General features: G+C 49.2%; 5 protein-coding genes across 5 annotated transcripts; 3 read left to right on the top strand and 2 right to left on the bottom strand.

Annotated features, from left to right (window-relative positions):
* Positions 1-3: 3 nt before the first annotated feature.
* FPRO_02703 (putative 4-alpha-glucanotransferase / amylo-1,6-glucosidase (glycogen-debranching enzyme)) lies at positions 4-4,843 on the bottom strand (the record flags this gene model as incomplete). Its single annotated transcript, XM_031227167.1, has 3 exons — positions 4-81; positions 138-4,497; positions 4,611-4,843. The coding sequence occupies 3 exons, from the start codon at positions 4,841-4,843 to the stop codon at positions 4-6; spliced, it is 4,671 nt and encodes a 1,556-aa protein (XP_031077630.1).
* Positions 4,844-7,212: 2,369 nt separating this feature from the next.
* Positions 7,213-9,342, top strand: FPRO_02704 (putative N2,N2-dimethylguanosine tRNA methyltransferase; the record flags this gene model as incomplete). The annotated part of the gene is made up of 1 exon (XM_031227166.1): positions 7,213-9,342. The coding sequence occupies one exon, from the start codon at positions 7,213-7,215 to the stop codon at positions 9,340-9,342; it is 2,130 nt and encodes a 709-aa protein (XP_031077629.1).
* Positions 9,343-9,777: 435 nt separating this feature from the next.
* FPRO_02705 (uncharacterized protein) lies at positions 9,778-11,241 on the top strand (the record flags this gene model as incomplete). Its single annotated transcript, XM_031227165.1, has 1 exon — positions 9,778-11,241. The coding sequence occupies one exon, from the start codon at positions 9,778-9,780 to the stop codon at positions 11,239-11,241; it is 1,464 nt and encodes a 487-aa protein (XP_031077628.1).
* Positions 11,242-11,297: 56 nt separating this feature from the next.
* Positions 11,298-13,687, bottom strand: FPRO_02706 (uncharacterized protein; the record flags this gene model as incomplete). Its single annotated transcript, XM_031227164.1, has 5 exons — positions 11,298-12,840; positions 12,888-13,080; positions 13,130-13,327; positions 13,383-13,551; positions 13,604-13,687. 5 exons carry the CDS (start codon positions 13,685-13,687, stop codon positions 11,298-11,300), a joined length of 2,187 nt encoding a protein of 728 aa, XP_031077627.1.
* A 729-nt stretch (positions 13,688-14,416) lies between these two features.
* On the top strand, positions 14,417-19,260 carry FPRO_02707 (uncharacterized protein; the record flags this gene model as incomplete). Its single annotated transcript, XM_031227163.1, has 13 exons — positions 14,417-15,182; positions 15,277-15,641; positions 15,689-15,905; positions 15,956-16,689; positions 16,736-16,909; positions 16,956-17,118; positions 17,168-17,515; positions 17,565-17,685; positions 17,753-17,804; positions 17,853-17,903; positions 17,959-18,013; positions 18,063-18,774; positions 18,828-19,260. 13 exons carry the CDS (start codon positions 14,417-14,419, stop codon positions 19,258-19,260), a joined length of 4,191 nt encoding a protein of 1,396 aa, XP_031077626.1.
* Positions 19,261-19,283: the final 23 nt, after the last annotated feature.

The raw sequence follows: 19,283 nt of genomic DNA, 5'->3' as shown, positions 1-19,283 counted from the left end.
GCTCTATGCCTTGTTCTGTTCCTCAGTAGCGTCCATGTATAAGTCGATCAGGCACCCTGCCGACCAAGCTTGTGTAGGACTCTGTTTAGGGATTAGTATAAGATCACAGTGTTCACATACTCAACAAATCGACTTACAGAGTCAGCGCAGTATTCGCCGTTCTTTTGCGTCAGCTCTTGGAGGCCAGCCCAAGGGCTCTCCTGGATCATCTTCTTGCACCCACTGAGTCTTCGGGTAACCTGCTGGAACGCCTCAGTGCGACCCTCAGGTGTTGTTCGTCTCTTGAGGTCAAACTTGAGCAGGGCCCGGAGGAAGAAGCCAGTAGGCCAGATCCACTCGGGTCCCTGATGGTAGTTACGGCCCTTGCTTGTAGCAAAATCGTCACTGTCTTCACTGTTGACGTAGTAAGGGCGGTAGTTCAGATCCGCAGGGTCCAGAGTTGCCATTCCTTGGGGTCCCCGAAGGGCCTCATCAGCAACACACAGAGCATGCATGGCATGGTCTGGGTCGAACAAAGCTGGTGCAGTAGTCATGGCAATTGCAAAGTTAGGACGCAGCTGGTAGTCCTCATACTCCTTACCAGATTTGTAGAGATCCTTGTAAATTCCTCGGCGGTTCACAATTGGCGTATTGACGTCGTACTTGGAATCTTCCTCGGGAGAAATGGGTACATAGTAGCAGCGCTCGAAGTTGGCCTTGAGTAGACCAGCCCAGTCAGCCAAGGAGATAGAGCCACCCTCGGATTTGTCAACGCCTGCATAGGCATATTTTCCATCCTCATGAAGCCCAGCGAGCCAGTCGAGAGTGCTGTACAACATGCCAGTGATCTCGATAGCAGCACCATCACGAGGAGTTCCAGGGATTCCCTTGGATCCTGCGCGTTCACTCTCACCCATCTTGTCCATCCATGTGCCACAGTTAAACTGGTTGCCGCCAAAGATGATACCGTTGCTCCAATCAACCTTAATCTCCTGGTTGAAACCCTCATCCTTCATTTGGGAATCAATTTGGGGACCGGCATTAGCTTCCCTGTATTTCATGCCTGAAGCATGTCTTTGGAGTGCTTCTTGGATAATCTCCTCAATGGTACTCTCCTTTGAGTATGCCCTCTCATCGTTGGTGGGGAACCATGTGTCATCGTAAGGCAGGAAACGGCGCTTGACCTTGGCCTTGAGAATATCAAGTCCCTCTGGGGCAAAACGTGTATAATCCTGGATGCACTGAAGGAAGAACCAGATGGAGTCTCGAGAGTTATATCTGGGAGCATCGCCACTACTGAGAAGATTGGGGATCATGCCATGCTTCAATACACTGGCAAATGCAAGGATGTGTTCTCTGGCGTCGTCAAAACGGCCAGTACCAATAAGAAGTCCACGGAGAGCGATAAACACGTCTCGGCCCCAGCATCGGGCCCATTCAACAGCGAAGTGAGGAAGACCAGCAGCCAGAGACGGAACCAACTTGAAAGGCCACAATGATGCTGACTTGACATATCCAACTTGCTGAACACTGACCATGGCCAAGCTTTGCAAAAACCATTGGCCATCTCGGACGCTAGAGTTCATGAGCTCGAGAGATCTGTCCCAGCTTGCCATGTAAGCAGTACGCAGGACAAGGCCAAAGTAACGAGGAAGCAGGAAACTGGGGATCTTTCGGATGGCATCAAATCGCTCCTCGAGCCATCTCAGGGGTTGGGCAAGTGCCTCGTTGCCTGGAGTGGCACTGATTCGCTGCAGTCTTGCAATAATGTAGTCCAAAGCCCATTCACCATCACGTAAGTTCTGACACAGTGGGTGGGCCAGGTTGTTGTCCTTAATGATGTTCTTGAGAAGACTCCACCATCCTTGGAGACCAGCATAGACAAGCTTTCCATGTCCAGGGATGTTGTAGACACCATCTCGGCCGTCGCTTTCGGCCCTCTCTTCAGCTTCACATCGATACATCAAGAAGTTGAGGTCTGTCAGACTGAGCTCATTCCAGGCAGCCTTGGACCCTGAGGTGACATAATTGTCCAAGCCAGACGAATGCTCAGCGGCGGGGATCCAGGTCTCGAACAAGGCGATGCTTCCAGGGGGGAACTTGTCGCGCACAGTGATGGTAGTGTCGTCACCATTGATTTCCATGCGAATGCCGGGTACGTCCTTAACTCGGCTAGGCAAGCCGCGCAGGAACTTCTTGTCCCCGAGCACTTGCTGCGTTGCCTCTTCACCAGCGTCAACCTCGAGCATCCAGCTACCCAGGTGTCGAGCTTTGGTTCCAGTGAGATGAACAGGGCTAAAATCACCGTTGCCATTGCCGTAGCCTGGGAAAGCTGTATGTGCAATGAGGAAATAACCCTTGCGAGATTCAGGGTGCACTCGGTGAACAGTAATGTACTGATCTTCGTGATGGATGTGAGTCTCATCGTATCCGTCCTTGCCCATCAAAGTGTGTATTTGGTTAAGCAGCTTCTTGACGCCGCCAATTCCCTCCTCGCCGCCTCCAATCTTAATAGGCTTTGTTCCAGACGAGGCAGATGTGTAAAGTCGGGTCTCGTTGACAAGGTCGACAAGCTTTGGATAGATTTCATCGTATCCCATAACACTACCAGTAGCGCTGGAGCACATGCATACAAGAGCAGCGTTGGGAAGAGTGTCGCGGGCATCACGCTTCTGTGCCGGTGTCTCGTTGTCATGGGTGCAGTCCATGAACAGAGCATGCACTGGGCTTGGCTTGATCGTGCGAATAATCTCTCTTGAATGCGATACATGCCCATTCGTCTCGCCGTTCTTGAGTCTAGTCGGACTACTCGATGGGGTGCGAACATCCGACTTGGAAACTTCATCGACCTCAAAGCTTCCAATAGGTCGACCTCCGTGTCTGTGAACCAGTCGGCTAAGCTCACCCGTGCTCCATGCCTGCATGGCTTCACGAATAAGGGAGCTGAGACCAAGGCGCTTCACAAAAACGTAGTCCATCTCTTCAGAGCCTGTAAACAATTCGGCCACAACATACAAGTCAGGTCGCACTCGGCGGGCCTCGTCAAGAATGTGCTCAGCCACGTGAATGGGAGTTGAGTGGCAGTTATCGATACGGAGACCGGCAAAGTATTTGGCCAGTGTGCGAGCATACTTGGTCATATGCTCCCACAGCCAAGGGTTGTCTTCTGGGCCTGAGCCGTATCGTAACTTGACACAGTCACCCCAGACGATTACCTCTCGGCGAAGGTACACCCTGGACTCAGGTCCAGCGTTGTCGACCAGCGCATTACCGCCCCAAACCCATCCATTGTTGACCAAAGCCATCTCTTCGGGCTTGAGCTTGGATGTTGTCTCATTTTTGGGGAGTCGGGTGAAGTAAGGCTCAATTAGGGGGTTCTCCTTGTTGATCTCGCCAAGCTTGGGACCGTGATCATCAAGCCGAACATACTTGATCCTGTTGAAGATCTGCTGAAGAATGTCATCCACTTCAGCATCATACTCTTTGTAGTAGTCTACATTGAGAATCTCCAAGATCTCGACAATCTTGGCCCTGGCTGCTTTCTCGTCGGAAGAACCCACGGACGAAGCCAAAAAGCTAGCAGCTACGTCAGGCTTGACGCGCCTTCGAAAGCGCTCACCCATTCGGTCGGTGCCTGTCAAACCGAACTCCCTGAAGAACTCGACTTGGTCCTTGATTGATGCAGATTTAGCGTTTTCCAACTTCTTCTCGAAATCTGAAGCATCGTCAGAGGTGTATTTCGTTCCCTGGGAGAAGGCTTTAACTGCCTCGTCGGCATCTCGGTCCACATCAACCGCATAGTATTCCCATAACCTGATTTTGGCAAGGACCTCGGTCTTGATCGCATTCATGATGAGTAGCAAATCATCGGTGGACTTGACAACAGTGGGCAGTCCCAACTTTGCCAGGTTGTCGCTCAACTCCAAGAGGCTTGTGTCTAGTTGATAAGCGGACTCGAGCCAGGGTGCTGTGATCAAATTGTAGCCTGCTTCGGGATGCTCTTCAAGCCATTTTGTGTTGTTTGCGGTGTGGTTAAGCACAATGTCAGTCAAACTCAGCAAAGAGTGGTTACGTTCTAGGCTGTCCACCATCTTCTGCACATCCTCCTCTCCTGCTGGAAAACAAGCAGAGTCCCAGCCGAGCTGGTCATACAAGCTGTATGGGGAGTTGGACACTCCGCGCACCTGGAGAGGAGTAAAATGGATCATGTTGTAGCCGCGATCGCTAATACCGTGAAGATGACGCTCCCAGTCATTGGGATATTTACCCATGAACTTGCTAATGACGGAGAAAATTGACAAGGCAGGCAACGGCAATGGCCGGCCGTCGAGTTTCAGTCTAGGCGCAACATCGATGTAGTACAGGGGAGTCTTCTTGAGGTTCTCCTTCTGTTCAGAGCTATTTTCTAGCTCCTTCTTGAGGTCAGGCAGCTCAGCGTAGGTAGTGTAGAACGCATAAGCACCAGGTTGGTAAATGGGAATGGATATTTCGAGAGTTCGATTGAAATCGGGTGTAAGTCTGTAAAACGACTGTGTTAGTTACACAGAGTTGCGTGTGCTTGTTACAGCATTGGGACAGTTCAAACTGCCTCAAAAGTGATCAATTGGATCAAAATGAGTGCCAAAGCTTACTTGAACTCGCGAAAATGATCGCGGCGAAACTCATCACCTTGGGCAGGGATGTTGACCCAAAGGCTGCCATGACGGCAGATGGACGAGGTGCCCTCGATGGCAAAACGAATCGTCACAGGCTCGTGAGACCTGGGCGCGAGATAGATGTATTCACCTTGCACCTGAGGTGAGCCATCATCGTTGAGCGGCAGCAAATAAACCTCGTTGGATGTCATGGTGTGCGGTGGACTCATGATGAGAGAAGAGAAGAGCGGGCGCTTCGTGCCCCGCGAAATGACAAAAGCACAGCTCAGCCAGACACTGAAACTGGTAACCAAGGAAGTGCTGTTGCACTACGCAACGTGCCTGTCGCAGTGGAGCTATGATCGATAGCTAACGGTTCGCGTCCGCAGTAGGCAAGTTAACTTAGTGGGGTGCTCCGTGGTCAGTGAGCTCCGAAGACGCTGCTTGGGTCGTTTTTAGTGGGCTCGTCGGTTCGGTTCAGGGATCTTGGATCTGGGATATCGAGCGGGATCGACAACCTGAGCGAGCGGCAGGAGGGATAATATCCCAAAGATAAGGTGATGGTGGGAGGAAGAGGGGATAGGCGTGAAGCAGCCTACGGCATAGGCCTAAAAAAGGTTGAAAGGGACAAGAAAAGGGTGTCTAGGAATAATTAAGGTAGAAGCCAATGTTGGGCGATGTTTTTGGAAAAAAGTGAGATTGAGCTTGGGGTTGACGAGGTGAAGGACATGAGTGAGTGAGTGAGAGGAAGAGACAAGAGGGCAGGAACGAGGAAGAAATATTATGTCTACACCAAAAAGAAGAAAGAAGAGAAGGGAAGAAGAAAAAAGCAAACAACTCCTCGATCAAGTCATTTTCATGTAACCGAATTTGGACAGCTCAACAAGTGCCTTAATTAGTACATACATACATTCATACTACACGCTCAGGTTGAGTGAGCTACCGCACGATGAGAAGTACTATAGGTCAGAATCCTCCTCCATCACATCCTATAGCTTCTGGTCGAATCTGCTGGATACAGTCATGTCAGCTTCGTACAACCAAACCTTGGATGTTGTCTTTGGCGGTCAAGACGGGGAACCAGGTTGGTTGTCCGGGAGTGCCGGGTTGTTAATTCCAAGATATTGTTCCCAGTAGCTTCAAGAGGCTGCAGCAGCTCTATCTTGTGCGTGGAGGGGTATGTAGCAGTTGTAACTTGTCAGCCAACAACAAATCACTCACGGCCAATGGGCGAGCAATTGGCTTTTGTTAGTCGCGTCGAAGCTGAAGCAAACAAGGTACCGAGCCACGAATGTTCCTGGCTTAGCTTCAAGAGATTCTCGATATTGATACAACAGGATACGAATGCAAGCCGTGCCTTGTACGGAGTTGGCCTAGTTTTGTACGTCTCCGAGTCAATTCCTCATGGCGCCTCCAAGGGAAGCTTCGCAACGCATGAAGAGCGATGGTGAGGGGGGAGCTTCCGTGTGCGGCTCTTGTTCTTTATGAGGAAATTGATTGGCGGTCTTTAAATTGACGGTAGGCTCTGTCTAAGCTGGATTCTCATGGATTTGCCAGCAAAGAAGAGCATTTTACAGCAATTTGTTGGGAATAACTCGAGTACTTGCAATTGAGTCAAATTCACATGCCAACTTGCATGCTTTTACACAGTTACTACGTCATTGAAGTGCAACCTATCCAATTTTCCCCCATCCCCCAAATTTTTTCATCTCCATGGGTCTTAGCGCCCCCGTCATCTCAACATACAGGGCGGGGGGATCCTTGGAGTTCGCTTCCTCTAGGGCAGAGCTCGGAGCTGTTGCGCCTTGATCAACAGAGGCTCAAGCAGAGTTTTTTTTGTTAGTCGATGGACATTGACTGTCAAAAAATGTCTTCAATTGGTTTCTGTACTTGACTGACAAGTTGACCGCTTGACCTAAAGCCAAGTGCCGAGTCATGCAGTCAGATTGAGAGAATTAAGTGATGATCTGATTGTATACGACGAACTTCTTGGTCTGGTCTGGTCTGATGCGAGCAATAAATGGTTCATGCCTCCACTTGCTATGGATCCGTGGAGAGTTGGAGACCTTCCCTGTTAATCCTTCTCCAAGATCGACAGTTGCCAAAAATAGGTAGGTAACTTACCCTGAAGCCATTCAGAGAACGTGGATTGGTAGAAGCCACGAAGTTCATGGAGTATCGAAAGATAGTTCATTTTGACACTGGTATTTCATCCCTGAGTGAACCCAAATTTCATGTCATCCCACCGCATTCATTTTCTCGTGAAATAATTTAATGTTAGACTTAGATGCTTATTACACATTACGATGTTTTTGACGCTGTGGTCTTTCCTAAGCAGTTGTAGACAATGAGATTATGCCAAGCTGTTAGCCAATGTTTCGTGTATATACAATTAAAGAAAGCAAACTGAAGATTGATTGAATTGAATTTGAAGAACGAATATATAGAATCCTTTACAACCTCTTAAGAAACGCAATTGTCGGGTTTCCATCATGAGTTAAGATGGCTGCTCTCACCGCCTGCCGTATACGGTCATGGACCATAGCAGGCGGCAGAATTTTATAAAATTTAGCTTCAGTTAACCACAAGCTCTCGAGCCATGAAGGTTCTTTCCAAGCAACATAATTACATGTTTCGCGTTTTCTGGAGATCAAGATCGAACTTTGGCGCTGGAGCGATCTTGGATCTCACAAACCGCTTTTCGAAAACTCGGATCCTTAGCACAAATCGCAACTACCGAGCTCTCTGCGACAAGACGATTGCGCATCGCCAATTTTCGACCACAGCAAAAATGGCGGAGGAAAAAGTCAGCGTCGAAACTGTTACCGTCGATGGGAAGGAGTTTAGGACGGTCACAGAGGGAAAAGCTACCATCTTGGTGCCTCAGGGTGCTAAGATTGGTGAGGATCGTGGGGAAGTCCAGCAGGTGTTCTACAATCCTATCCAGCAATACAACCGTGATCTCTCTGTTCTCGCGATCAAGACATATGGCGAAATGTCTTTGGAGAAGAGGAAAGAGCAGTACGAGTCGAGGATGAACAAGCAGAGCAAGAAGCGCAAGCGAGGCGATGACGACCAGAAGCCTACCGAGCCCGTGAACCCTCCACCACAGGATAAAGCGCAAGCGACTGAAGAGGCTGCTAAACCCAACGATGCCGAAGCACGACAGCCCAAGAAAGAAACAAAGCCCTCATTTCGTATCCTGGATGCGCTATCGGCGTCTGGGCTGCGAGCACTTCGATATGCCCACGAACTACCTTTTGTGACATCTGTCAAGGCCAATGATTTATCCGACACTGCTGCCGAGTCTATCAGGATGAACGCCAAGCATAACGGACTTGAGGACAAGATTACCGTCACGCAAGGTGATGCGCTTGCGCTCATGTATCGAGGCATCGCAGACGACTTGTCCAACAGAGACAAGGGTGGAAACCCAGGCAAGACCAACAAGTTCGATGTTATTGACCTGGATCCTTATGGTACAGCTGCACCTTTCTTTGACGCTGCCGTACAATCTATTAGAGACGACGGTGGCCTCTTATGTATCACCTGCACAGACAGTGCGGTGTGGGCAGGTCACAGCTACTGCGAGAAGACGTTTGCGCTTTACGGCGGAATTCCAATCAAGGGAATGCACTCCCATGAAGCTGGTCTTCGACTTGTTCTGAACGCCGTGGCTACCTCGGCTGCCAGGTATGGGTTGGCAATCGAGCCTCTTCTCTCGCTCTCAATCGACTTTTACACCAAATTCTTCATCAAGGTGACCAAGTCCCCGCAGTCGGTCAAGTTCCTCGCTTCCAAGACTATGCTAGTCTACAGCTGCGACTCAGGCTGTGGTGCTTGGGAAACACAGCCTATGTTGAGAAGCAAGCCCGCGCCGAACAAGAAGGGCAATGGCGCCTTTTACAAGCACACTATGGCCCAGGGACCATCAGCCGACCGACACTGCGAACACTGTGGAATGAAGATGCATATTAATGGCCCTATGTATGGCGGTCACATTCATTCGCAAGAGTTTATTGAGAGGCTTCTGGCGCAGATTCCCAAGGCTGATCCTTCTATCTATGGCACGATGCCCAGACTTGAGGGTATGCTGCGAACAGCCCTCGAAGAGTATCTGCCTGGTCCTGAGGTCAAGGAGCCTGTCGATCCCAAGGATGCTCAGCTTGCAACCGTTGACCACTATCCCTTCTTTATTATCCCAAGCCGTTTGGCCAATGTGGTGAGCTGCGTGACCCCAAGTGAGGACATGGTTCGAGGTGCTTTGATCCATCTTGGCTACCACACTGCTCGAAGCCACTGCCGACCAGGAAGTATCAAGACTGACGCGCCATGGTCTACAATCTGGTGGATAATAACGGAATGGATTCGCCAGAAGTCACCGATCAAAGAATCGAGCATCAAGAAAAACAGCGCCGCATGGAAGATTCTGACTGATGCTGGAATCATTGGACAAGAGAAGCCCGAGGCTACAGAGGAAACGGCTAAAGATGACTCTGCGATGGAGGGCGTGGAACAGCAGACTTCAGAGGCCCCTGTCGAGGGTACAGCAGATGCACCAAACGGCGATGTCAAGCTCCTCCTTAGTGAGGCACAATTGCGCAAGACACTCGTATTCGACGAGAACCTAGCACGTCTTGCACGAAGACGAGGAGAGCAGAAGCTGGTGCGATACCAGATGAACCCCCGAGAAAACTGGGGTCCTCTGGCTAAAGCGAGCCGTCGATGATGTTGTACAATCTGACTAAAAGAAAGAAAAAAAAAGAAGCACAACTATTAATCATTTACTTGGTCTTACCGGTTAAAGAAGGCGATCCTGTGGGATTTTTGAATTGATTGCGCGATGCTGGCGTGCCTATCATCTTTTCGTCAGCAACACAGCCCCACAAAGGCCGAGATGAGTTTCACTGAGGGTTTTTGAACTTGGTTTCTTCATCATTCACAAACTCGTCTTTAAACACAATTCGAAAACCTTTCAGCTCCATACTCGAGCCTAGCGACTTCGGCTCCCGTCTCTCTAATCCTGGCCGCTTTCCCTTTGCATCTGCTCCTCCTGTTACACGTATTCATGATTGGCCAATAGCGCCAGATTACAATAAAGATACCACATCACATATTCTTCTATTCTCTCTTCATCTGTTCTGAATCTTGACCATTTGTCGCAATGTCTACTACTGTGGAGAACACTCACCTAGCCGAAGTGACAACCGTGGAAAATGTCTCCGTCACTGAAGACAATCTGACGTGGACTCGAACCGGGACATCCGAGAGTGCTTCACGTCATGAGCTTGTCTTGGTTCGCGAAGCAACAAACTCGCAATCGGGGTCCTCGCAATACCTACTCTTTATCCTCAAGGAGGACCCAGAGAACAAGAAAATCCCATTTCAGCTCTCGATACTGAAGACGGAGGAAATACCCACCGACCTTCGAAGTCTCACAGTGGCTGGATTACCCCCTCATCTTAAGCACGGCTCTGCTAACGAGCATGGTGTCACAAACCAGGTGGACATTATCGTCTCGATCAAATCAGGCGTTGGACTAGCCTCAAAAGTCTGGGAATATGTTCTCCATCCTGTTTGGACATACATCGCAGGAGATGATTCTGGCAAATTTACATATCGTCTTATTCACACAGAAAGCCCAGAGACCATCCGAGACTATGCAAAGCAGTTATGGACTACAGATGAGCGTTCGAAAGCGAGGACTATCGTGCTTCTGAGTGGAGATGGTGGTATCGTCGATCTCCTTAACGGCTCTGACGGGAATCAGGTGCCAGAGAATCCTCCTACAGTTGCCCTTCTCCCTCTGGGCACCGGAAATGCCCTCTTCCATTCTACCCACAAGCCACTCTACACCGAGCCTGGCCCAAGCCCACTTGTACTCGGGCTCCGAACATTATTCCAAGGCGTTGGCGCTGATCTTCCCGTCTTCCGGGCAGCATTCTCCCCTGGATCCCATATCGTCAAGTTTACGGACAAATCCAAGGAACGGCCTTCTACTCCTGCCGTAAACCAGATTCAGAAGCAGGAGACGTCAGTCACGCATCTTCAGGGAGCTATTGTAGCTAGCTACGGATTTCACGCAAGTCTTGTCCACGAGAGTGACACACCTGAATATCGTGTCCACGGCGATAAGCGGTTCCATATGGTCGCTGAAGGGCTTCTGAAGGAGTCTCACCCATATGCTGCAAAAGTGTCTATTCGGCGTCGAGGTTCTACTACGTTTGAGGATATTCCTCGCGAGTCACATGCCTACGTGCTCACAGCTCTTGTATCGAATATGGAGCGAAAGTTCGCCATTTCGCCTGCTACTAAGCCATTGCAATCACAGCTTAGACTTGTGCATTTTGGACCAATTGGTGGTGAGCGAACGATGAGTGTCATGATGAAGGCATACGATGAGGGCAGTCATGTTGGTATGCAGTGGCCCGATGGAGAAAAGGTTGGCTATGATGAAGTCGACGAAGTCAAAATTTCGGTTCTGGAGAGAGATGAGAGACGGCGGAAGGTGTGCATCGATGGGACTATCGTTGAGATACCTGAAGGTGGAGATATGAGTATCAATATGCTTGATCACAGTCTCTTCAAGATCCTGGCAATCCCTGTTATTTTAGAGAGCCGTGGATAGGCCTGATCCTCTCTATATACTCAGGAATGCTCTACATGCACCCGAACAAATATCCTCTAGTCTTGAAGAAGCTTCTTGACCCTCTTCTCGATGAGCCGTTCAAATTCATCCACACCATTCTCCAATGTATCCATCTTACCACCCTTCAACCTGTACACAATCCTTCTTCGCATGAGTTCCTCATCTTCGTCATCTTCGTCTGTTTCCTCATCCTCATCCACAGCACCCTCAATCACACCTCGCATAAACCATCGATCGTGGCTTACTAAAATTACAGCACCCTGCCAATCCCTCAATGCCTCCCTCAGTGCAGTCACAGTCTCGTAATCGAGATGAGTCGTGACTTCATCAAGAACAAGACAATGAGGTCGTCGCCATAGGAGACGAGCCAGCTCACAACGCACAACTTGCCCTCCCGATAGTTTACACAGGGGAACGTCGGATGCAATACGGCCTGGAAGACCAAGTTGGCCTAAAAGACCGCGAATATCTCCTTCTGTGAGTTCGCCTTCCACTTCGCGAGTGAGAAGAGCAAGAGCTGTAAGAGCTGGTTCTTCGCGACCGAGAGACTGCAGTGTCTCAACGGCGTGTTGAGAGTAGTATGCCAGCTTCAACCGGGGATGTGTATTTAGGGTTCCAGACGTAGGCCGAGTCTCACCAACGAGGAGTTTGATGAGTGTCGACTTGCCCGCTCCATTGAGGCCAAGAATGCCAATACGGTCCCCCATGCCAACAGAAAGAGTAATATCCTGGACAATAAGTGGTGTCTTGGCTGAATATCGGAACGCAACCTTCTCGAGAGAGATCAGAGCACCAGGGAAGCGCAGGTCAGGTGGCTCAGGAAGATTCACCACGACGGGGCGGTCTTCTGGTGGAATGTCGATATCATCACGCGCAGTCAAGTGGAAGCCAACAAGATCCCGATTGAGCTTGAAACGACCGCCCCTTGCGTTGACTTGTAACCCCCAGCGGTTATCAAGCTTCTTCTGACGAGACTTGGCCTGACGGAGTTTGTTGGTATCGTCGTTTGCCTTGCCAGCTTTCATGTTGGCAGCGATGGACTTTTCGATATGCGCTTTTTGCTTGTCCTGGGCTTCTTTCATGGAGGTAAGCCATTGTTTGCGCTCACTTTGAGATGCCTCGTAAGTGGGAAAATCGCCATGGAAGTAAGTAAGTTGCTTGTCTTTGAGGATTAGCAGATCTGTGCAAAGAGAGATGAAGTCACGATCGTGGGATACGAGAATGAGTGTTGGTGGGTTCTCTGTTTCTTCGAGATTCTGAAGATAGCGTTGGAGCCAGATGATTCCTAAGAGGTCGAGAAAGTTGGTAGGCTCATCGAGGATGAGGATATCGGTTTCTTGAACCAGAGCAGTGGCAAGAGAAGCACGCATGTGCCAGCCTCCAGACAAGCTCGAAATGGGTTTCTGGGTAAGAGTTTCCGAAAAGCCCAGACCGGTCAGGATCTTTTTAGCCTTGGACTCAATCTCTGATACACGAGTTGGATCGACCTGTAGTTGAAGATCGGCGAGCATATCGACTGCTTCTTGGGTCTCAGCTTGAAGAGTTTCGGGTGAGATATCCTCATTGGATTGCCTCAGGCTATGGAGAGTTAGAAAAGACGACGAAAGATGGGAGACAGTTTTTACAGTTCATTCGACTCAGCTACGACCTTTTCGAAGGCAGTGAGTGCTTTGCGAGCTTGCATACCGCGAGCACCACTGCGAAGCCGAGCATCTTTATCGAGACGGAAGAGACGCTCTTGGTGCTTTCTGTGCTTCAGATGCCTCAATGCCTTGACTGGGGTAAATGGATCAGAGGCATTTATCCCTTCTGTTAGATCTGCATAAAGAGTTAGGCGAGGTCTGGGCTGAAATAGTGGATGGAGTACCTTTGATATCCTGTTCGATGGCATGTTTGGCTGTAGCCTTTTCGATGACTTGTTCCAGCACAGATTCTTTGCCGGCATTGCTGGTGTCGGGTCTCTCCTCAGGCTTTTCATCAGTCAGTCTAGTTTGCTGTAAAATAGCAACTCTAGTCTCCTCTGGGATGCCTGGGATGAGTTTCTCAGCGATGGCTTTGAGTAGTGCTGGATTGCCACTGTTAGCACCTCATCAACGACAATATCATACACACTTTCTTACTAGACTTTCCAGTTCCATTTCGTCCTACAAGAGCATATCTCTGGCCCTCTTTCAGTCGAAGCTTGGCCCCAGCGAGAATCTCAATGCCCTCGCCTTTTGACTTTGCTTTTCCCTTGCCAGAAGGTTTGTCGCCTGAAGTTACTGTGATGTTGACACCATCGATGTCAAGCTATGGATGGTAAGTAGGTAGACAGAGAATAAGTGATGAGTTTGTGACAAACCTCGCGATGATTGGTGATTTGGAAGCGTGTCTGCTTGGAGTTGCAGAGAATAGTCGCTACAGACTCAGAGGCTGCCGACGTCATGTTGGAGGTTGAGGAATTGAATAAAATGACAGGAATAGTACTTGTACACGATCTACAAAGACCAAAAGGCTGAACGAACGAACTTGAGTTGATAAAGAAGCTATCGCTATAAGTCGAAGCCGCCCTGAAAACAAGGCTTGATGATATTGATGAATAGGCCCTATTTATTAATTCTTCAACAGTAGGGGATCTGCATTCACAGTGTATAATTTCGATACATTTTTCTTGGCTGAACTTAGGAGTTGCACTATTCGCAATCCCAATTCGTAATGCGACTGTTTGCTTGAATTGTCGCCTCCAAGTTTAGTAACTAGTGCGATTCAAGTGCCACCATTTGTGGTGTTACAAAGTGCGTGACTCACGCCGAATGACTTGGCTGAGCTCGCAATTACATGCACTTCCCCACGCTGCAATAAAAAGAAACATCAATTTTAGAAGAGAAGTAGCGTTCTGACTGACTTTATATAATTTTGGTGCATGCTTGAGTCATACTCCGTTGTCTTCCTTAGGTATGCAGTTTGAGTTGCATGTATCTCTATCTCTTACCAGGTTGATACCTACCTTACTTATTTACCCTATCATCCTTGTTTACTAGGTACCTTCCTAATTCTGCCTCTCCTGTCTTATCACTTATGGCCAGGGTATCTCCCAAATAAATAACAACCACTCACTTCCTCCCCAACTCTTTTATTTCTTCTTCTTACAACTTCACTCGCTATCTCGATCAAAATGAACTCTTCTGAGAATCTGTGCACTCCTTCTCTCGACGCTTCTTTCGGACCCTTTGTTGGCCCTGAATGTCGCGATGGCTTCGACTTTACTCTCGTCTTTGAGCAATCCATTCTCGTGCTGTCCCCAGCCGCTCTTCTCCTCATCCTCGCTCCTGTTCGTCTTTTTCGGCTCCGGAATGTCCCCGTCAAAGTCTCTGGCCACCGTCTTCGAACTGTCAAATTGGCGTTGATCGCTCTTTTGGCTGTGCTTCATCTCATGCTCGTTGTCCTTTGGGCTATGCGCCCTTCCAATTCGCGTATAGATCGCGTCTCTGTCGCTGCTGCATGTGTATCCTTTGCCTCAAGCCTGATGTCCTGTGTCCTCTCTCGTGTTGAACATGCCAAATCTCCTCGTCCATCCTCTCTCTTGAGTCTGTTTCTCGCTGCGTCTTTGCTCCTTGATGTCGCGCTCCTTCGCACCCTCTGGCTTGTCCCTATGAGTGCGGCTATTCCATCTGTTTTCACGGCGGCCTTTGCTCTGAAAGCGATTATTGTCGTTCTTGAAGGGTGGAACAAAGCTCCACATCTTGTCGCCGGCTCCGGGCCCCACTCTCCCGAAGTCACGGCGGGACTGTACGCCCGAGCCGTCTTTGCGTGGGTAACTCCGTTGCTACTGACGGGATTTCGAAAGCTTCTGCGGCCGATGGATCTGTTTGAGTTGGACGAGGAGATGGGCTCGGCGGGACTGATCGACGGGTTTTGGAAGCATTGGCATACCCAGAAAGGTTTGTCTATTTATTCCCTTCCCCTTCTCAGATAGCTACATAGTATTATACTTCAAACTCCTCTGTGATGTCCATGCACTAAATGCTGGCTTAGCTCCAGTTCGCAAACACCGGCTGATCTCATGTTGCGTCACGACACTGCGATGGTCTATCATTGCTGTTATTCTTCCTCGCCTGGCTCTTCTGGCATTCACTATATGCCAACCACTCATTCTCAACCGGCTTCTGGTGTTTCTCGACGATACCTCTCAGTCTATCAACATTGGTTACGGTATCATCGCAGCCTATGGTCTTGTTTACTCTGGTATTGCTCTTTCACAAGCCCTCTATTGGCATCGCAATGCTCGGTCTGTCACATTGTTGCGTGGAGTGTTGGTGTCTGCCGTGTTCTCCAAGGCCACCGATCTGAGCATCACGACAACAGGCGATTCAGCGGCGGTGACGCTCATGTCTTCTGATGTAAGGACCCTTTCACAAAATTATGTATCGGGCTGACTATTTCCTAGGTCGATGTTATTGTGAGGGCGGTCAGAGAGATCCACGAGTTTTGGGCAAACATCATACAGCTTGCCGTAGCCACTTGGTTACTGAGCACTCACGTAGGCTATGCTGCTGTAGGTCCCATAATTGTGTCGCTCGTAGCACTCATTGCTACGGTTCTCGTTTCACCTCTGGCGCGCAAGTATCAGATCTCCTGGTTAGACAAGACACAGAGACGAGTTGGTCAGTTTCTAGATCCTCTCATCTAGCATGTTCTTACTAATGCTGGCTAGGTATCACTTCTGCCATGATTGGACACATTAAGAGCATCAAAGGCTCAGGCCTAGCTCAAAACCTGTCTGACACCATCCTCAACCTCCGAGCAGATGAGATCAAAGCTTCAAAACCATTCAGGATGGTCAGCAGTGTCACGTCCGCCATTGCTCAAGTCCCTTTGCTCATGTCTCCGGTCGTGGCATTTGCTCTCTTCCAAGGGGTTGCCTCGAATTCTGGCGAGACTCTTGATGCTACTAGACTTTTCTCCGCTCTGTCCCTAATCATTCTCCTCGCGCAGCCACTTTTCTTTATGTTTGAGGCAATTCTTGACATGAGTGCTGCTTTGGGAGCTTTTGAAAGAATACAAACATTTTTGGCCCAAGAGTCTCGAAGAGATTCTCGCCAACAAGAATCAGTTGCAGAGTTGAACCGACCTGATCAAGGAGCCAGAGACTCTATCGAGCTACAAATACTGAGAGAATCCTCATTGCCATCTACAACAGACTCCAGTATGAGAGAAGTTGTTATTCAAGTCTCAGACGCAAACATCTCTTGGTCAGAGGATCGTGTCATCCTTCGAGACTTGTCATTTGTCGTCGGCCGCAACCAACTTGTCCTACTTCTCAGCCCAGTTGCGAGTGGAAAAACTACTCTGTTGAAAGCGCTTCTTGGAGAAGTTCCCAATATAACTGGATCAATTGATGTTTATAGTAAGGGAACTGCCTGGTGCGAGCAAAGTCCTTGGCTCCTGGTATGCCTAACCGATATTCACACTCGTTTCTAAGCTAACATGCCAGAACCGGACAATTCGTGAAAACATCATAGGATACTCGCACTTCGACCCTGTTCTATACCAATCTGTCGTTAAAGCTTGTGATATAGAGAAGGATTTCGGCCAACTTCCCCAGGGTGACAACACCGTTATTGGCAGCAAGGGGCTGGCCCTCAGTGGAGGTCAGAAGCAACGCGTTGTAAGTCAAGGCCAAAGGAGTAATCTGCTATATACTAACTACACAGGCATTGGCCAGAGCTGTCTATTCAAAACCTATGATTGCTCTCTTCGATGATGTCTTTAGTGGACTGGATGGTCAGACTGCCCATACTGTGTTCGAGAACCTCTTTGGCGAACGTGGTTTGCTGAGGCAGTGGAATACGACAACTGTTCTTGCGACTCAATCGGGTATAAAACTCCAAGTACTTATCAAACATGCTTGCTAACAGGATCATAGTCGACTTTCTATCGTCCGCCGACCACATCATTTGTCTTAACAAGGATGGGAAAATATCGGAACAAGGCACATTTTCTGATCTCAAAGACACTGGTGGCTATGTGCACTCCTTACTGAGAGACGGGGTTCATAGGGACGAAGTCTCGACCCTTGCAACTGACAATATCAAAGAACAGGCCTCTAAGAAAGCACAGGCGCCCCCAAAGCAACAAGCCAATGAAGAAGATATGCGCAGACAACGTGGGGACTCGACGGTATATCGATACTACTTCAGCAGCACTGGCGGTCTTTTTATGATAGTTCTTTTAGTACTCGAGATCATCTGGGCTTTTCTAGAAAGCTTCCCAAGTCTGTCACCTGGCATCCGGTTACTGTTCGAGATACTGACATAGACTAGCAATTTGGCTGAAATTCTGGACTGATGACAATGCGCATGGAAACGGTCAAGCGGGCTACTACCTTGGTATCTATGCCGCTCTTCAGGTTACGGCAGTCATCTGGTTTGCTGTTCTTATATGGTACTCTATGAAGTCTCGTTGCACGTACTGGATACTGACGGTAGTAGGTTTGTCATTGTACTGGTAGCGGCAAAGTCTGGGATAACTCTTCACAAGAGACTACTATCTACCGTAGTCCGGTAAGTCTATGGTTGGCGTAGAAATGGACTATCAACTAATACTCATAGGGCACCTTTGTCTCTCTTTACCACGGCCGACTTGGGGTCAATCACAACACGGTAAGCTGATATCGCAGAAGTGGTTTCGAAAGCTAACACATGGAGGTTCTCACAGGATATAGGAATGGTGGACAACCACCTCCCTTTTGGTCTCGTTGTGACTCTCGCCAGTAAGTCAAGGCCTCGGCTCATCAACAAAATACTTTGCTAATAGAACAGGTTTCTTCGGTGCCATCGCCAAAGCCGGCCTCCTCGCCTCTTCAAACCCCTATATAGCAGCTGCATTCCCCCTCCTAGGAGCTGTCTATTTCTATCTTCAACGTGGTTATCTCCGTACCTCTCGTCAGCTCCGTCTGCTCGATCTCGAGGAGAAGGCCCCTCTATACACCCAATTCCTCGAAACACTCTCAGGCCTAGCAACCATACGAGCCTTCGGATGGGGAGATGCAGTTATTCAGGCCAACCACACTCTTGTAGATCGCTCACAGAGGCCTTTCTATCTCCTCATGATCGTCCAGCGTTGGCTCGTCCTCGTCCTCGACCTGACCACCGCAGCCCTGGCTCTTCTTCTCGTTGGTCTCGCGGTTCGTCTTCGTGAGGAAGTCGATGTAGGTTTAACTGGCGTATCTCTCGTGCAGCTAATCTCGTTAAGTGAGACCGTGAACATGCTTATTCAGTTCTGGACCTCTATCGAGACTTCCATCGGCGCTGTAGCTCGCATTAAGAAATTCGCTGAAGAGACTGGCGAGGAGAACTTACCGGGAGAGACACACCAGCCACCAGTCCAGTGGCCTGACAAAGGAGCTATACAGATCAACAACTTGACTGCATCGTATGGTGACGGAGACGGAGAAGTTATTAAAGCTCTTGATGCAGTCAGTTTGGAGATCAAGGGAGGGGAGAAGTTAGGTATCTGCGGTCGCACAGGAAGGTTAGTATTTCCACCCCAATGCCTCGCTCGCCCTAATCGTATTTCGTTCACAGTGGAAAATCATCTATATTTCTTGCTCTTCTCAGACTACTAGACTCCACGTCTGGTAGTATCATTGTCGATGAGATCGCCCTATCTTCTGTTCCTCGAGAAACGATCCGTTATCGTCTCATCACTCTGACGCAAGACCAGTTCGTACTCCCCGGCACAGTTCGACACAACGTTGATCCGCTTGGTATCTACTCCGACGTGGAAATCAAAGAGGCACTTCGTCTTGTCGAACTGTATGATTCAATCGAACGACATGGGGGATTGGATGCCTCGTTCGATCAAGACACATTGAGCCACGGGCAGAAGCAGCTTTTCTTCCTGGCACGGGCGGTGCTGAGGAAGAATGACGGGAGGATCGTGCTTCTAGATGAAGCAACGAGCAGGCAAGTCAAACAAATGATGCAACTTCGAGCTAAGGAACTAATAGAGCCATAGTGTGGACCAAAAGACCGAAGAGA

Source organism: Fusarium proliferatum, assembly GCF_900067095.1.
Source record: "Fusarium proliferatum ET1 genome assembly, contig: FPRO_scaffold002, whole genome shotgun sequence".
Classification (NCBI taxonomy): domain Eukaryota; kingdom Fungi; phylum Ascomycota; class Sordariomycetes; order Hypocreales; family Nectriaceae; genus Fusarium; species Fusarium proliferatum.
Note: the sequence above shows the minus strand (reverse complement) of the source record. Positions and strands in the feature narration are given on the sequence as shown.